The sequence below is a fragment of the Taudactylus pleione genome, unplaced genomic scaffold (genome assembly GCF_031769625.1).
Source record: "Taudactylus pleione unplaced genomic scaffold, aTauple2 ptg000430l, whole genome shotgun sequence".
Classification (NCBI taxonomy): domain Eukaryota; kingdom Metazoa; phylum Chordata; class Amphibia; order Anura; family Myobatrachidae; genus Taudactylus; species Taudactylus pleione.
Window position 1 is genome coordinate 1670112 of NW_028284832.1, and position 19174 is coordinate 1689285.

The following is a 19174-nucleotide window of genomic DNA, read 5'->3' on the forward strand; positions in this document are numbered from 1 at the left end:
CATCCCCACGCATTACTTGCTCCCATGTGCAGTTACAGGACTTTTTTTGCGCTGCACCCACTCTGGGGAATGCCCTCCCATGCACAATAAGACTTTCCTCTAGTCTCAAAACTTTCAAGCGTTCCCTGAAAACTTGCCTCTTCAGACAAGCTTATCAGTTTAAAGAACCACCCACATAACCTTCATAGCTTCCTTATATAATAACATCTCTCCTTACAGACCACACATAACTTCATATATTTTGTCTTTCTTCACTTTCACATCCTCTTAACCCTAGGCAAACATTCCTGTGTGGCTGGATCATACAGCTCACCAAGAACCTCTGTAATCTGGATGGACCAATACACAATATGTAGCATCTATCCTTGTGTATCAATGCTTATTTCCCTATAGATTGTAAACTTGCAAGCAGGGCCCTTTTACCTCGGGTAGCAGTCAGGAAGCCGTCGGACATAATCCCGACTGCCGGCTTCCCGACTGTCTAATCCCGGCAGGGGTCTAATGACAGGCGTTGAAATCCCGATGCCTGTCATTAGACCTACGCCGGGAGCCCGACACCCGGCTTACCGATCGAAGGTAAGCCGGGCGCGGACATGCGGCCAGCGGTAAATCATACTGATTCCCTTACCTATATGTCTGTCTGTTATTACCAGGTTTGTTCTATTACTGTTGTTTCCAATTGTAAAGCACAACTGAATATGCTGCGCTATATAACTGTTAATAAATAAATAAATACGGTAATTAAAGGGACTACCTCTTTGAACCACCTGCCAATTGTTTCTTATACAGCTTGCCGATAGGCAATTGGTGCGAAGGAAGTTGCATTCCTTTGTGGATGTGGTGAGGTTCATTTACTGTTGGTGTGAGGAACTGATGTCAATCAAATGGTGTCAATGACAACGAGATTTAGCTGGTAATATGGTCAATGACTGGAACAGGTACCACAGGGAAGTTTGTGCCACAGCTATGGTGTTCCTGCCGCAACAGAAAATTGGTGGAAATCAACTCAACACCGAAATTAATGAAAGTGCAAATGCAAAGTGGGGAGGAATCTTCAACAATAATGGGTGTTTGAGGGTATATGTCGGGAAATTGGTGACATACTGTACCCTTGGCGGATGTACCATATAGAATTGTTATGAAAGAAAACATCACTGAAGGATCATATTCATGTTGTGCCTAGCCTACCAAACAGGTTATTTCAATGAAGCAAGTTTTCAGCACCCGGAAGTGAATCATGCACGCTATTGCAGCCGTGACAGTGTCTTTTGCCGCAGCGTGACTGTGTCTTATGTTAATGACGGAGCCAATGGTATTCGTCCAGAGATGTCCACCGGCTGTGGCGCTAATCCGCCTCTGTGCTATTAAGACGCACATTTAGATGCATCATTGAACATTGCACCAGCCAGATAATCCATCTGAACATGGCTGCCTGTGTCAGTACAACTGCGTCCGCGATACGCCCACCAAAATTGCTTCTCTCGGACACATGCGCAGACTGAAAACACCGTCCGTTTACCTGCGGCATCTACACTGCGTTCACCTCTGAATCACAATGTGAAAAGAATGGTGAGTACTGCAAGAGGTGTAATAAAAGAGACTGTGGAACAGCGCGACACCTGAATTCCAGCTTTAAGGCGTTCCTATGTATCAAGCATAGGGGCAACTGTGATCTGTTTGGAGCAGTTCTCTCTGCAATACATAAATTCTGGGAACTGGAAAATTCAATATCAATGCTGGGGTCAGACTACTAGTCAGTTAGCCATTAGGGAGAAGAGACAGCTGATAGGTGGTTCAATAAGGTAGTTTTTAATACATAAGTACCGATCAGAGTGTGAGAAGAATATTCATAGCTAGAATTACATGTATTCAGAGTGTTGTGTTGGAATGTTCACACTACTAGGCCACTGAGTTCATGGGTATGATCACATGGTAAAGCTGGCTATAGACTGTACGACACTCCAGCCAACATGGATGAGGGGAGATGCGACTGTCCAATAACCGGAGCACCTCCATTCACTGCCTGGAATCGGATGAATGACAGTCGAGTGGATCGAACAGGTTGATAACCAAACTAAATGATACAGACTGTTTTTCAGCCATTTTCAGGCTGTGGACGATTACAATTCATGTCTATCCACTGATCTATGATCCTTCAGAACAGTAATTTCATTGACTGTTTTAAATGCTCATCGTTCAGTGTATGGACAGCTTAAGTCCAACCAGCAAAGTCTAGCAGCCATTAACAAAACAAAATGTAACAACAAAGTACTTGTGTGATGTCTCTAAATGGAGTGAATGTAATACATCCATTCTCATTCTTGCAGCAAATAATCCATTAACAATTTGAATCATACTTTACTTACCAACTCTGCCAGAATTTCTAAGAGTCCTGAATTTAGGGGGTCTCTCCCAGACTCCCGAGAGAGTGAGCCAGCTTCCCAAATGAAGCTAGCTTCTCGAGTGAAACGGGCAGTTTAGGATTTTGATGACGCTATTCACATCATATTGCGTCATTGAGGCCCCCCGCTGTATGACGCAGGGAAGGGCCATGATGACCCTCGTACCTCCGCCATGTTTTTTTTTTATATTTGGTAAGTTCGAATTTATTATTCAAAGGCCTATGAAAACCAGTATGGCTGCAGATGGCAATGAGAGAAAATTGAGCAGCATGTGTAGTGATCTTGGCTCTTTATGGAATGATGGAATAATGCTTGGGCCATGTTTCTGTGTCGCATTGTCTCTTCTCTATTAAACTATTCCCCTAGGAGTGCTTTCATGTCTTCCCCAATCCCCTGCTAGGTAAAGTATATGCACTAACTAAACACTGTGTAATTGCAATATTCTTGGTTTGTTTCTCCTCTGTCCTCAGAGGAGACATCAATTAGCATTCACTTAATAAACCCCTGCAGTGATTTCCCTTCAATGTGTCAGCCCGTTATTACCGGACATGACAGATGCCAGATCTGATGAAAAGACTGTTTTAAAAGGAAAACATTTACGAGCGGCACCCATATTGGGTCTGTGGTGTCTGATACTAAACAGTGCTTCTAGCAGGACATGAATCTGCACACCCCAGCCTTTTCCAGTGTATACAATGTGCGTAAAACACAACAAATAATAATTCAAACCAACATATAAGAAAATGTTTTTATCACCTGGTAAATAAATTGGAAAAGTGTTCAATAAAGATTATTTAATTCACAATAGGGACAGAAATGCAAAGGGACACACAAATAAATGTGAAACACAATATATATATTAAAGAAGGTTCAATGAATGTCCAATTAAAGCGGTATTACCAGCTACTCGTGACATTGTCACTTAGCTGCAGTGCCCCTAGTGGACGGTTAGGGTTTGGCTCTAGGGGCAGAGTTAGGCTTAGGCTAGGGTTAGACACTTGGCGGAGAGTTAGGGTTAGGCACCAGGGGGGTTAGGGTTAAGTAGCACTAAGGAGATGGTTAGGCTTAAATTACAAAAAAAAATTGTCGACCATTTGAATCTGTTGACAGTCTGCACTATTGACCTTTTATAGAAATCGACCTTTAGTCGGTGACTATTATGTGAGAGGCCCCAGAAGTGAGGAATCAGGGCAGGTGGAAGAGGCAGATAGGTAGTGGGGGAAGGAATAGGAAGAAGTAATCTTGTTTAAGGAATAGGCTAAGTCTAGAAAAACAGAGATAGCGTTGCCTGAGATGGTGCTTATTTGCCAAGAAGAAAGATGGCTTCAGGGAAACATCTCCCACTCTTTATTTATGGCGAATGTTGTGAGTTCGGCTGAGTTCTTGTGGCTGATTGTCATCGTGATTATTAACACAGTAACCAGTTGTTGTTTCCTCCTAAAGGTAGATTTCAGTGAGGTAACATCCTCTTGAGATAATGGACTTGTAGCAGCAGATGTGTCCTCATTCACAGATCACTTTTGCGCCATATGGCGTGAGACACTTGGCTTGATTTATATGCTGTACTATAAATAGCGATTCCCATTCTTTTATACTTTTTCCTGATTTTTTTATGTTGATCCACATCTTAGCATATAAAGTCGCTTACAGCGTACCAGGCACACTAGATTATACCAAATCCTTTGCGACAAAAGTACTATAGTCATAGATCAAGCACAACAATGCGTAGCGCTAGGCATTCGTGTTGAAACTCTTGTCTTTTTAATCTGGCTAGTGTCTGAGCCGCACACATGCAGTTGCACACAATTCCAGCGCCAGTACTCCTGCATTGTACATTGGTCACATTACTGATGCGAATGAGACGCATATTTTGTGAAATTGTCTCTGGTGGGACGCATGACGCGGCTATGTCACAAAGTCCATGGATTGTCAAATAGAGATTTGAGCACACCGGCCCCTGATCCAGGAATGCCCCGCACTGCGCACTCAGAAACCACAGTCAGGCCCAGCAAAAGAAATCTCGGGGCAAGGTACACTCAAGTTTTTTGGGCCCCCTGATCTACAATTTATATTATGCTGCACAAGAGAGTCTCAATTCATATTATGCCACATAAAATGGTCAAAGATACAGTATATTACTTTTTGAGAAATTCCTTTTACCACACTTTATAGATTTTTTGTATCAATTCAGTCTCTAGAGCATAAACAACAAAACAATATAAATATTTTTCTATTGTCTAGCACAAAGGTTCACAAACGCAGCCCTCAAGGCACCCCAACAGTTCAGGTTTTAGAGATATCCATGGTTGAGAACAGGTGGTTAAATCAAATTGACCGAGGTACTAATTAAGTCAAGCATGGATATCCTTAAAACCTAGACTGTTATGCTGGGTACACACTGGCAAATATATTGGCCTATCAATTGAACGGCTAATATATCGGTGCCCGTCGGCCAGTGTGTACCAGCGATATGTCAGTGAACGACGTAGTTCACAGACAGATCGCATCGGCTGTGCTGCACAGCAGATGCCCAATATATCTGCAGATATATTGGGGCATCGTGCATGGCGTACACTTGCAGCGGAGGCCACTGGGAGGGGGGCGCGACAGCCCCCCTTCCCCCCCGGCCAGCGGGACTCGAGGTCAGATGATGGTTGTTCGGTGTATATGAACAACCATCATCTGCAAATATATCTGCAGATCACAAAGGGGCCTATTCATCAAACGATAAATGGCCCGGTAACCATGCGGAAACGCTAGTTTCCGCATATTTACATTACCGGCCATTCATCATCAAGGGTCCGATAGAACGTCCTTGGTATTCAGCAAACTACAAAAACTGAACGTTTTCGGAGTTTGTTGCCGAGAACAAGTGCCATCTTCAGAAAGCGCTTGCTCTCGTAGCCCTGCTCATTCCTATGGGATCCGAGCGGATCCCTCCGCCGACTCCTCACTACATCCCCGGCGGCTTTGCGTATGCATCACCCAAGGTCACGCATGCGTAGCCGGGATGACGGGGAGGAGGTAAGTAACATAGCTACATCTGTACCTGCAATACTAACTACGGGGACAACTGCTATTGGGAGAAGTTGTCCCCTCACGTGAGCAATGATGAATTGCTCCGGTGTCACTTTCCCCCGCTGTGAGTTTAATCCTTCATCATCAGAGGCCATACGGCCTTCGATGTTGAATAGGCCCCTTGATCTGCAGATATATCTGTCAGGTGTGTACCCAACATTAGAGTGCCTTGAGGATCAAGTTTGGAAACCTCTGGTCTAGCACATGAAAAATAGACAGACTTAAGGCCCCAATACATCAGCAGTTGATTGTGGCAATTCTGCAATTTGCAGATGATTGTGTATAACAATCTGCAATGTATGGGGTTCACAGATTACAGATTTCAACCAAAAAGTGATTAAAATTGGCAGAGCCATAACTAGATTTTTTGGTGCCCTGTGCTAGAAATAGCATTGGCGCCCCCCTCATTTTTCAAAGGGACATAATGCACCCAAAAAAGGGCCATGGCTTCATGGGGAAGGGCCGGGGAAGAGATAGGAGAGGCCAGGAGATGCTAGGGATGAAATAAGAGGAAGCTACAAGCAAGAATGATAATAAACAGAAATTTGACAGGCCCAAACAGCGCCCCCTGTGCGATGGCACCGGCCGCACTACCCTAGCTACGGCCCTGAGAATTGGTAAATCAGCTTGTCCAACATGTTGGATTTCAATTGGGGCTGTAGATTGCTAGTGTATGAAGATGATCAGTATATTTGCACAGCATTACTAGTAAAATGATGGGCCTTTCAAGAGTGGTAGATCTGTATTTGCTGAAAATGATCTGCAAATCACTGAAAAAGATTTGTAATGTATGGGTGCAGATTGCTAGATTGGGAACTCCTAAGATCGGGCAATAAATCTTCAAATTGTTCAATTGTGGTTTTCAGACTGCTGATGTATGGGGGCCTTTACTATGTTCTGCAGACTGCAGTACACTCAGCTAAATCACTTTGGTGGGCTCTGCGTGTCTTGTTTCACCATTCGATGCTAAGTGGGCTGTGGAGGGGTGGGGGAAGCTGTGTGTCTAGGCGCCTTTGGCTTGTGTGGGGCTGCCGGTAGCATGGACTGGGGGCCATGGAGTCCTAGCTTCTTAGTTGTGTGAATTGTGTCTGTGTGCCTCCAAGGGCTGGGTTCTCCCCCATCGATGGCAAAAGCATTCAACAATATCAGTCATAAACCATCGATGATTATGAATCAACGATGGTCTATGGCCATCCCTAGAGGAGAGCAAAATACTTAATCAAAAGGGGACACAATTTTGTAACATCTCTAAATTGTACCATGACGTTAAGGTAAAATACATGATCCGTGTCTCGGCACCATGTAAAAAAACCCCATAAGAACTATTAGGTTATGATTTTCCATCGATGGAGGGAAACCATCTGGTTCTCCCCCATCGATGGGAAAAAACATTTGATATCGGCCATAAACCATCGATGCTATGTGAATCATCGATGGTCGATGGCCATTTCTACTGCGCAGTGAAAGCAAAGAGTCTGACACTGGGAAGATGGAGCCGCAGAGGAGGACTGACCTGCTTGCTGGCACAAGGTAAGATACGGGGCTTCACACAGCCCTAGAGTTGAGGCTAGGGGCCTGATTCAGAGCCGCTCGTAAGCAGCCGTTCGTTCGTTCCGAGCGATGTTTGCACAACTGCGCATGCGTACGGATCGTAATACGCATGCGCGAACCAGTCAGTGCGGCCGAAAATCATTTGTTCACTAAATAGCGAATGCCTGCTATTTTGAGTGACAGGAGGAGGCATATGTGGGTGGTAACAGGGGAAGGTGCTTGAAAACGGGGAGTGGAGATCCGAACGCAGGCGTGCTTAAAGGTCAAAACGGGCGTTTTATGGGTGTGCATAATTAATACAGCAGCGTCATTGACCACGTCACTGGGTTATTTTATAGTCAGAACTGCTCGCAAGATTGCGGTAGGAAAAACCAACCACAAGAATAGCGAGCAGTTCATACGCTGGTCGATGTACTCGATTAATCTAATAAATAGCGGACATGACGTAGGATGCGAGCGGCCAGGGGGCGTAGTTTTCCAAAAAATGACCGCATGTTTGGTTCGCTCGTTCAGATCTAGAGGCGTGAACAGACCGCAAAGAGCAAACGGTTCATTTGAATAGCCAGCCCCTTTTTTCTGAACGAGCGAGTGCAAATTGCAACCGGCCCTTAATGAGGTCCTAGGTGTATGTGTGGACACACATCTCTATTGCTGATAAGTATTTAAGGCTGAACACAGAAATGTGTTATCTCACACGGAGTAATGGTTATATATATGATGTCTTATATAAAACTGCAGATTCCACTTTGATCTGTTATCCTATAGTGTAGCATGGTTATTTCTATGGCACAGGTCCTCACAGGTGTATGGAATACTCCTACTTAAAAAAGAGTGCGCAGGGAGCTGTGTGGCTTGTTCTTACAGGGTGCAGGGAGTACCGATGATGGCTGTGACCAACCTCAGTTAGAGATATCAAGATGGGTTCCCTGCATACCCGACACCGACACGTGAACCCCAGAAAAAGCAATCCTCATATTATACTGTCCAACGACACTGTATTGTCAGTACATTATCAGACACACAGCACAGCTCACTCGAACAGTGTGAATGTCTATGAGACCGCAGCATCGTAAATGAAACCTAAGACGACCAGTGCAAGTAGATGGATCTAATATTGTTCCACCTCATGCTCTACTAGTAAATACATTCTCCCATTCATTCCACTCCAGACTGCTTAGCGGTTTCTAAGTTATCCCTTCTCACCTAAGGCCAAGGGTTCAGTGTATTGTTATTACACTGTGATGGGGAAGGTGAGCAGGGCACAGGATATAAATTACTGCAGATGAGCTAGACTGAAAGCCTTGCCATTACATTATATACACACATACATACTGTCAGGATGCATGGTAGGATGTGTTGGTAGACACATAATGGGCTATTCCCAGTAGTGCAGTATGACCTTTAGCTATTACACAGATAAACGCTATTCCCATAGTACACTACAATGGAAAGAAAAAAGGGCTAGTTATTGATGAAAAGGTAAATAAGAATGTATTCATTAGACTTATGGTTTATGTCTTGTATTATAGTTATCATTTGCCATAACCACTGCATTACGCATTATATACTATTTATATATACAGTAGCTATATATACATCTATATCTACTTCTCTCTCTCTCTCTCTATATATATATACACACACAGTATATGGGATTAATGCCCTAAAACACATTGAAATTCCATTCCTAAAGTACATTCCAATGAATAGATATTAGAGAGCCTCATTCAGAGGTGGATACAACATTGATTGTGGACGATGTGGAGCGATGTTTTGCTACTGTGCATGCGCCAAAGCCTTACTACGCACGTGCGGCGATGAATTAGCAATGGCAGGCGCACAGATGATTTCCTCGCAGTGAACAACAGATAGCCGGCGGTTAGGGGAAATAATGGAGAGTGGCTAGAAAAACATATGGCATGTCAGGCCATTTTCTAGGCGTAGTGAATTCCTAGGCAGTTGGAGATGTCCCGGTGGCCTATCTGAGACGCACATTCCGAGATAGCATAGGCTGTCTCAGATGTTTGGTGGTGCACTGATGGGCAAGCGATGTCCCGGCTTGTGTATATCTGCGGCGTATGTGAAACGCCAGAGGTGGGCACCTCTGTGCATAAAATGGAGCATGAGTCATTAGGTTGCGAATGCAACTGTGTCCACCTCTAAATCAGGCCGAGAGTTTGTTATTGATGAAAAGGAAATGAAACAAAAGTAAATAAAGACTCAATTATTAGATTTTTGTTTTATGCCTATATATATATATATATATATATATATATATTCCCTAGTCAAAAAAATCTTACGGTTTCACATGTCCCATTAAGGCTGCTTAGACATGATCTTAAATTTCACAAAACCTGTGTGGCACGGTTGGGGGGACAAAGTGGTGCAGATGGAGGAATAAAGAGTGGCAGAGATAAGGGAAGACAGAGTGACCTGGTTGGGGGCAAGGCAGTGGTGCAGATGGAAGGAAACAGTGGCATGCATGCAGGAAGACAGGACGGTGCACATGGGGAAAGACATATTGGTGTGGATGAGAGCATGCCAACTAGCACAGTTGGGAGAACACACATCTGTAGAGATTGGGGAAGTTATAGCGGTATGGAGGTTGAAGATAGTGTACATGCATAGACAGAGTACGATAGTTTTAGCAATTAGGGAGCTGAATGTGTATAATGAATGAGATGGATGTATGGAGTGAGAAGGATGTTGGAACTCAGTGGGATTGTTGTGGTGAATGAATAGGAAGATTGTGGGCACTGAGTGTGATGTGTGTGCCACATAACTGCTCAGACCTCAGTTGCATAGACTGCATGTGTGTATTCAAATGAGCACACAATTCTGTGAATTAGCAGCTCCACCATTTTGTGAGTGACAGCAATCTCATTCTGTGAGAGTGCTGAATCTGCAGTTAACCACATGGTGTCATAGCATACCATATCTGTATTACGCAAGGAACAAGTCCATTAAGGCATCAGCCTAATGATCGTAATTTCATTGCTTTTTGGAGTTTGAATGGCAGAAATTCCATAGGTTTTGTGAAATTTAAGATCATGTCTAAGCAGCCTTAATAGGACATGTGAAACCGTTTGGTTTTTTGTCTATGGAATTTCATTGCTTTTTCATAATTTATTAACCATCAGGGTTTTGACGAGTAAACCGAGCCACCTGCAGGGCAGAAGGACAACAAATAGGTACACTAACACGGGTGGAGGAGCAGACTGCACACAGGAGGTGTTTTAAGGGTGCAGAGGGAGAGGCGGCTGCGGGGGCAGGCTGCAGGTGGGTGGGGCAGTGGAAGTGCAGAGCAGTGGCAGCAACATGGCTGTGCACAGAAGTATCAGTGGGCGACAGAGGGACTCACTGGTGCTGGGCATGCACCATCGAATCAATAAGACACAGATGCATGGATGTATCAGTGAGATCCATCCATGCACTGTTTTAAAAAATTAATGTGTAATATAAAAAAAATTACGTGCCTCCACAGCACAACCAGCAATGGGCTTTTTTTTTCGTTGCCTCGGGCGTGTTTTAATACGCTCGTATGAAAAATTTCACGATCTTGGCTTGTAAACTGTGGATTTGTATAGAAAGACAGAAGGACAAATTTTCGCTTTTATATAGTATAGTAGAGATTATATATCCCCCTGGAGAGGGGGACCCCTTTATTGGGGGGGGTCCCCAGGTCCACAGGGATCCAAGGCCTGGGATGACTAGCAGTCAGGGGTGATGCTTTGGCTGGGGGGACCAGGGGAAAGGGCTCCCCTGGCTGTGGCATCACCTCCCCCGCTAGAAAGGGTCCGGTGCTGGTTCTGGTAAATACAGGGGGGGCCTGTGCATATTTACCCCCTGTATTTCCAGAACCAGAGTCCAGTGCTGGTTGCGCTGAATACGGGGGACCCCTACGTCATTTGTCCCCTGTATTTAGCACAACCAGTACTGGATCTCCAAAGTCCGGTGCTTGTTGTTTTTTGGGGGGTGGGGCACGCCATTTTTTTTACATAGGTTTTTTTTTTTTTAAACACAGGCGGCCAAGTCCTGGTTGTGCTTAAATACAGGGGACAAATGACATAGGGGTCCCCTGTATTTAAGCACAACCAGCACCAGGCTAGCCAGAACCAGCCCTGGTTGCCAAAAAAACAGGGGACAAATGACGTAGGGCGCAACCAGCACTGGGCCCTGATCTGGTCCTGGTTTTGGAAATACAGGGGAAGAAAATTAGTAGGGTTCCCCTGTATTTACCAGAACCAGCACCAGATTATTTCTAATGGGGGGCTGATGCCACAGTCAGGGGAGCCCCGCAAAGGCGATTATGTACGCAATCGAGTGATTGTTATAAGCCGCACTGCCTGTACGCAGTGATTGCACTGCGATCGCGGATGAACATCGCAGAGTGAATGACAGGTTGTCAGCGTTTGGGGGCGGTCACAACGCAGGCGTTCCTGTCCGTATGAACACCGTTACATGGGCGTGCATAAATTAGCCACTCTTCTGTCTGAAGAGCTCCCAAGGCTGCAGCAGGTCAGACCTGCCGCAAGGCCAAGATGGTCGTGATGTTGATATTTACCCAGGCATGCGTCATCGCACGCAGTAAGAAGGCAGCACTGGGCGTCATTATGCTCGGTACCATTAGAATATTTTCGCTGCTGAGTTGCATGCGCAATCACAGCTGCGATCGCATTGGCGTCCATCTATTGAATCAAGCCCCAAGTCTGTTGCAATCTAAGGCCCTCATTCAGAGCCGTACGCTCTGAGCAGAGCGCACGCTCTGCATGAGGGCCGGGCTCCATTTTCATGGAGCGTCCTCCTGGACGCTCGTATAGCTGTGGGTCACCACCCACAGGCTATACGAGCGTGCATTTTGATGGCCGCGATGGTCGTGACCATCGCGACCATCGAAATTGCGAGCCGGAGCCTGCGGTTGAGGTTTTCAACCGCAAGCTCCGGAGTGATTTTGGCTCTATCAGAGCCAAAATCACTCCCACTGACATCACTAGTGATGTCAGTGGGCCGGCTTCTGACGGGAGGCGTTCCCGTGGGAACGCCCCCGTCAGGGAGGCACGCCCCCGGCACGCCCACCAAAGGGGGTGTGCTGTCAATCAACATTGACAGCACGCCCCCTTTGATCGGACACAACGAGCGAAGGAAAGTCCTTCGCTCGTCGTGTCTGGCGCATGCGCACGACGGAGCTCCCTCCGTCGTGCGCATGCTCAGTGCAGACCATCGACCCACTTGCGAGCGGACAGCCGCTCGCGAGTGGGTCTGAATCAGGCCCTAAGATTTAATACACACGCTCTTTGGTCGCTTGGCAATACAACATCTAGCACATATCTGCAATTGTTTCATTATATTTGTTTATACGTAATTATTAAAAAGTGGAAATTAATTTGATTTAGACATAAAACATAAGGGCCTATTAGTGATTTAACTTCTACAAATTATGATATCCCAGTTTTGCACCACTGAGAATTTAGATGTTGGCCCATCTTAGCAGCATTCTAGATACCCTTAAATTGCACACTGTGGGCCTCATTCAGCACACAATCGGTCGATTAATTCGCACTGCGCATGCTTATGCAACACAGTGCGCTTGTACAAACTAGCAATTGCGATGGGAACTGCATCTGCAGAGACTACACAGACCCAGAGCAGAGTGATTGACAGGAAGCGTCGTTTGTGGGTGGTGACGGGGGGGGGGGGGGTGGTTGGGCGAATGCAGGCGTGCCAGTGCATTTCAACGCCGTTGCATGGGCGTGCATAAATTTGCCACTGCGTTACCTGACGCCTCCTGAGGTCTCATAGCATGTGCAGAAGTAAGCAATTCCTCAGTGAGGTCTGGGCTTCCTTAACTGTGCGCATGGGTCCGATGTTACTCGATGTTACCGATTGTTTTGCTATGTTACCCTAGTATACAGATGTGAGTGAGGGGAAGTGGGCGTCCTTATGTCAGGCTGCGTACGCAATGTAAATACAGACTTTTAATTAGCACCGCTGATATTAGCAACTGCGGTGTGTGCGTATTAGCAGAATAGCGATCCTTGCTGAGTCAGGCCCTGTATTGGTTTAATGTTCTATGCTGAAGAACTGACCATTTACTGGGATGGCACTGTGGGAAATGGACAAAGGGAACCTGCTCTTATACGGTTTCCTTATTAAAAAAAAAAGAATTTTCAGTTTTAAACATTTAAACGCCCACATTAATACTGGTGAATGATTCATTCATAAAGATTGTTTATTTGTAATTCAAAGGTTTACTTTTAAGGTGTGTAAGTCTGTGGCGCACTCGGGAATACATTGAAATGCACTTAAGTCAAGACATAAGAAAAATTAGCATAATTCAAAAATGTATCTCTTGTGATTAGGTCAGATATGCTGACTCAAGCAAATTAATCTGATGCTTTACTGGTTTCGTGAACTGTGTGTAACACTCCGAGATAGTTTCTTTAAGTTACTTTAATGGAAAAACACCACAACAGTAATGGCTTGAGAGGGATATCCGGAAATGCTGTGATATTAGCTGTACAGGAATGAGTTAACTGCGGAGGCCGGTTCAGACAGGAGTGGGTCTGGTGGAAGGTGCAGGGCGATCTCCAGCAGAGTGCAAGGCAAGGCATAGCGGTGCAAGCTGCAGGGAGCCGAAGGCAGACAAGGAGCTAGGGTAAGCACCGCAGCACAGGTCTCAGGTTCAGGAGCGCAGGAACTCTCTCTCACAGCCGACGCTGTGAAACACGTTGCACTGGCAACTACAGGGCGCTCCCAACACCCCTAAGTACACAGCAACAGAATGTGATAGGCCAGAGAGAGCAGGTGACCCACAGACGATTAGCCTGCCATGCCACATGGCCAAAGACAACATGGTGGCGTCCAGACAGCCGTGACGCGGAGACGCCATTAGTTTTACCCCTGTCAGGATGGCCCAGCGCTGGCAGACCTCTGCCATGCAATGCCAATCTCCACATGCCAGCTCCCCCGCCAGAAGGACCACACGCCACAGTGCCCTCACTAGTAAGGACCGCAAAACTCTACGCTGCAAAACCTGGGTCATTACATAGAAGGCTGGATAAGGTAACACACTCAGGAGCTCATTCAGACCTGCTCGCTAGATGCGTTTGCTTGCACCCAGCGTATGCAAATCCGGCACACACCCAGCAAGGCAGGCGATCACATGGCAAGGCATAAGCACGCCCACTATATGCAAATGCCCACCAGCCTGTTATAAGACGCGCACGTCATCTCCAGGAAGTGTATAAAACCATCGGGAAATCGAGGACCATCGGATGTGATTGCAGCGCTTGAGGTTGACTATACGCTGCCGCAAGCACTGCGATCACTTCAGTGTGAAATACAACCAGGTGATGTGTACAGTGACGCTGCCTGTTAATTATACACGCCTCTGAAACGTCATTAAGACGCTCAGGCACGTCTGTGTTCGCACCTCCACTCCCCCGTTTCTAGTGGCCAACCCCTGTAACCAGCCACAAATGACTTCTCCTGTCACTCAGGATGTCTATGCGCAGTGAGCGAACGCTTCCCAATCTCTCGCACTGCGATGCATACCCATGTGCACATTGCGAAAATCAGCCAGTTACGAGCGAGCGCACCTTAGCGAGCGGGTCTGAATCAGCTCCTCAGTGCACACTCCCCACTGACAACTGACTGAATTTTAGCTAGCAGTCCTACTGCTCCAGCCAGGGATGCCGAGGCATAAGACTCGGTACTATAGAGGCGCGTGGTCACTCATGGAGGAGTGGTCATGTTCCGCTCGGCATCTTGTGCATTGTTAAGAATGTTTGCACAAAAATGGGGGCATTGCACCACCTCTCTGACTAACTCAGGCCCCTGTTGGGCCCCTTCCCAGGTAAACTGTAGCTGCACCACTCCCCATTTTTGGCACCCCTGGCCCCAGCTTCACCAGGGCTACAAATAAGACAGTTCCTGCCTCCATTCAGGCAAGGATTGCAAGATAACGCAGGTGAAGGACCCCCTTAAACAAACCCAACAGAGTCTACTATACCTGTGACAACTGGACCCCATAAAATTTGCAGGAGCTTTTCAAAAGGCCATGTCTGGTGCACAGTAGATGACAAAGGTATTTGATATACAGTAGGGACATGTGTTTTGTTTTCGCATTCCGCTAAGTTGATTATTTTTGTTATTTACTGTTTATTCAGAGATGATTTCATTACCATATAGCAGTGTACAGAATTGCAATAGCGTCTAGTGGTAAGAACAGCGGCATGAAGAAGACAAGACGCTAGTCTCTTGCTTTAAGAACTAAGGCCCTCATTCAGACCCGCTCACAAACGCTATGCACTCGCAAGCGGAACGATGGTGGGGCACTGCGCACGCACCGCGCGAGTGAGAAATTCACTCGCTCCGGGGCTCGCTACAAACGGGGCGGCTGTCGATGTTGATCAACAGCTCGCCCCGTTTTGTAGGTGTGGAGGGGGGGGGGTGGCTGGACAAACGGAGGCGTTCCTGAAGGAACACCTGCCGTTTGTGGGTGGCCCTACTGACATCACTCGTGATGTCAGTAGTGAGCTTCCTGCGCTATTACAGCAGGAAGCTCACTGGGGCTTGCAGCAGACGAGACTCTACCATAAGGGTCCCGTCGCAAGCGCGATGGTCGCGACCATCACCTGGCCGCTCGCGATCGGCCAGGAGGCCAGCTAAAAGAAAAAAAAGCGGCCACCCTCATTCAGAGCGAGTGCTTGCTTTTTGCGAGTGGCTCTGCATAAGGTCCTAAGTGTAAGCCTGTTATCTGCATTTACAATTAATAAACTTCAATGTAACTTTTTTCGACGGGGGGTGCAGAACCTAACCGTATGTGTAGGGCCCTCCTGTACTATCATCAAAGTGTAACTCAACAATTCATTTTTTTTCTATTGTTTTAGTTTGTTAATTGTTATTACTGTGCAGTAGGTTCTCTAGCTAGGAGTAACCAAGCTCATAACAACTATTTTTATCAATAGGTTCTGATGTGAAGTCTTTCATTAGCATTTTACTTTTTACTAAGGAAATCCTTGGGACACGCTGTTCCCAGCTTCCCATGCTACTTGATTTGTAATAAACATCTTTCTTGACAAAGAAATGCTTCTTATATTAATGCATTCCTATTAAATGAGATGATACAACATCACAGGTCAGCAATATGGTTCTTCAAACAAATTATAATTAAAAACCATCTCTGCTGACTGACAGTGCTGTGCAATACATGAACCTTTATACGATAATACGCTTCCAATACAGCAATTAAGCCATGAAAATATATTACCATGGTATCTAAAGTCATATAATTAGCGGATCAGTGCTGTATATTACTTGTCTGTTGAATACCCCTATGACTTGTTTTAATTTACTTTAACCCAAAGTTTGTTCTGTAGTGAGACCTTCTCCTGCCAGAGGGTTAATATGACCGTGTGTAATTATCTTTAATTGGTCATGTTGTTCCTATTAGCACAGCTTCTAATTAACTCCTGAGCTAGACGTAATAGCAGAGCCCAGTACTGATCTCTATACAAAGAGCCCAAATATTTTCCAGCAGTGCTAGTCAGCAGGAGACCTGTGGCCTGTTTGTTGAGCTTGTTGTAGTTAGGAGTTACACTCAGTGGGGCCCGAAAATAGTACAATACAATTATTATTATACACAAACAAGGACATTACGACCGCCAATGAAGTCCACACGACAGCTATGGGGGGGCCCGACAGCCCCCCCTCTTGATTCTTTTATCAGGACCATAATGATTTTTTCATTGTCCTTTATGGTCTTGGGTGTAGAGTACCCAGCATATATTCTTTGAGCTGTCTTTGTATTCTTGAGTTGCCATCAATATGTGATTACATACCGCACCTATTGCATTACATGGATGATGCTTTAAAGTGGACCTTCTAATTTCCTAATCAGTAAGCTCTGTAAGGAGATTAGGCAACACCTTCATTGAGGATAGGCAAAGCCCTATCATAGTCATATTTGGTAGTCATCTGTAAAGATCCCATTAGACAAATCATTAAAGGAAATAGTAATGTGTTGGGTGAGATCTCTCCTGTCTGCGCGCAGTTACAGGATGAAATGACACAGCTTTATCCACAGGAGGGATTAACCCTTTCTACTACATTCATATAGGAAGAAGGCTTCACATGCACAATCCCTGATGGGGATAGGTTACTGTCAGTGTAGCAGTTAGTGGGAAACAGAGAATGGCAGTTTCTCTGTGTGAAACCTAGGAATAAATGGCGTACTTAATGAGCTATAGCAATGGGTGTTCCTAGCTAAAGGCATGGAAACATAGGATGGGAGGGGACCGGAAAGGGAAGCAATCCGGAAGCCGACTGCCTAAATACCAGCAGCCGGCTTATCCTGGCATGGGTGAAATGCCGGGCGTCTAGATGTAGACGCCCGCATCCCGATCGTAGTGATGCCGGGCGCCGCGAGCGGACAGCTGCGAGGGGGAGGTTTAGGTTTAGGGCTCCCGGGGGGGACTTAGGGTTAGGCACCCCCCCGGGAGGGTTAGGATAGGGGGAGGGAGGGTTAGATACCCCCAGGGGAGACTTAGGGTTAGGCACCCCCCGGGGGACTTAGGTTTAGGCAGCGGGGAAGGGTGTGGTTAGGGTTAGGCACTTAGAGGGGGGATTAGGGTTAGGCACTTGGGGGTGAAGTTAGGGTTAGGCACCCCTAAGGAGGGTTAGGGTTAGGGGGGTTAGGTTAGTACATACTTACCTATCCACGATCGGGATTTCCAGCGCTGTCGGGCTTCCACTGCTTCGCACTCTGCTCCTGTCGGGCTGCCGCTGACGGGAATCGAACCGCTGGCCATGCGGCCGGCGGTATATCATACCCATTCCACAGGAAAAGTGCACCCAACCTCACCTGTCCATCCAAATGCCAGATAACTTTTAGGACAACGCCCATTAATGTCATAATTCTCTCTGAGATATCTACATCGTCTATATTATTATATACACTGATAGACCCTCACCTTGCTGTTCACCATCTGGTAGATGAGTGGTCTCCTCAACCCAGGCGTCCTGCAAGAGAAACAACAAAGAGGGGATATTTCTAGAGGGGATTTGTACATCTATAACCACCATGCTCTGCATTCAGATGGTACAAGTTCTTCTTACAGATTACTCTTACGAACATAGACAATCAGTACATAGGAAGCAATGGCTGTCAATGCATCCACACTGGGAATATTCCTGGTGCATGAGATGAGATACCCTGAAGTGTGCAGGAATATTTATGTTTGGGGTAATAGGGTAATGGTTTACAGACCTCTGGGGGAAAAAAAAGCAGCCAATCAGGACACCCTAGAATGAGCATGGTCAGTTTAGAAGGCGTAAGACTATAGCATAAAATAGTGGGGCTCATTTACAAAGAAGCAGCATACGAGGCCCAGAAGTGTATTTATGGGCTGCGCACATTGGACAGTTATGGAGACAGCTAATTTACACTTCATGTCCTTGGCCTGCAGCTCCCATCTGGTCCAGCCCAGGGATGACCTATTCCAGTGTTGGCTAACCTTGACACTCCAGCTGTTGTGGAACTATATATCCCAGCATGCCCTGCCACAGTTTTAGCATGCCCTAATAGCAAAACTGTAGCAGTGCATGCTGGGTTATGTAGTTCCATAACAGCTGGAGTGTCAAGGTTAGCCAACACTGACCTATTCTAAAAACTTACATGGTTTCTAAGGAGGGCTGAAAATAGGACCTCTCGCATCTGGAGTGTGGCTAAACCAGCAGAGAATAGGGATGTCCAGAGAGGCTGCAGATGCAGGAGGTTATTTATGATGAATAAACGCAGCTATGCCGCACAAATGCAGGTACACAAGGGCGCCTATCTCTCCACCCTTGTGCAATGGGTTTGCAGTTCAGGATGGATACATTTGCACAGGAGCAGCATATTGTAGGCTCGCCGATGCGTCTTACTATGTGGAGCAGGGCACAAACGACATTTCAGTTTATGTAAATGAGATAAAGGGGTGAATAAATGGTATTTTCAGTTTGTTTAGTCAAAAGGGGTAGTACTAAGGGGATAGAAGGTTGTACTGCGATGCCATGCGCAGTGTGAGGTCTCATAGCGTGCGTGGTTGTTAGCAATTCTGAGTAAGGTCAGGGTTTGTGCAAGTGTGCGTGACGCTGCGATG

The 19174-nt window shown here is 46.1% G+C and overlaps 1 protein-coding gene across 1 annotated transcript in view; it reads right to left on the bottom strand.

Annotated features, from left to right (window-relative positions):
• Positions 1-19174, bottom strand: part of LOC148506064 (serine/threonine-protein kinase Nek11-like) — a 341598-nt gene that overhangs the window by 72011 nt on the left and 250413 nt on the right. Inside the window, exon 11 of the mRNA XM_088447334.1 lies at positions 18005-18053. Within this exon, the coding sequence (XP_088303460.1) occupies positions 18005-18053 (49 nt within the window). The remainder of the gene's footprint in view (positions 1-18004; positions 18054-19174) is intronic.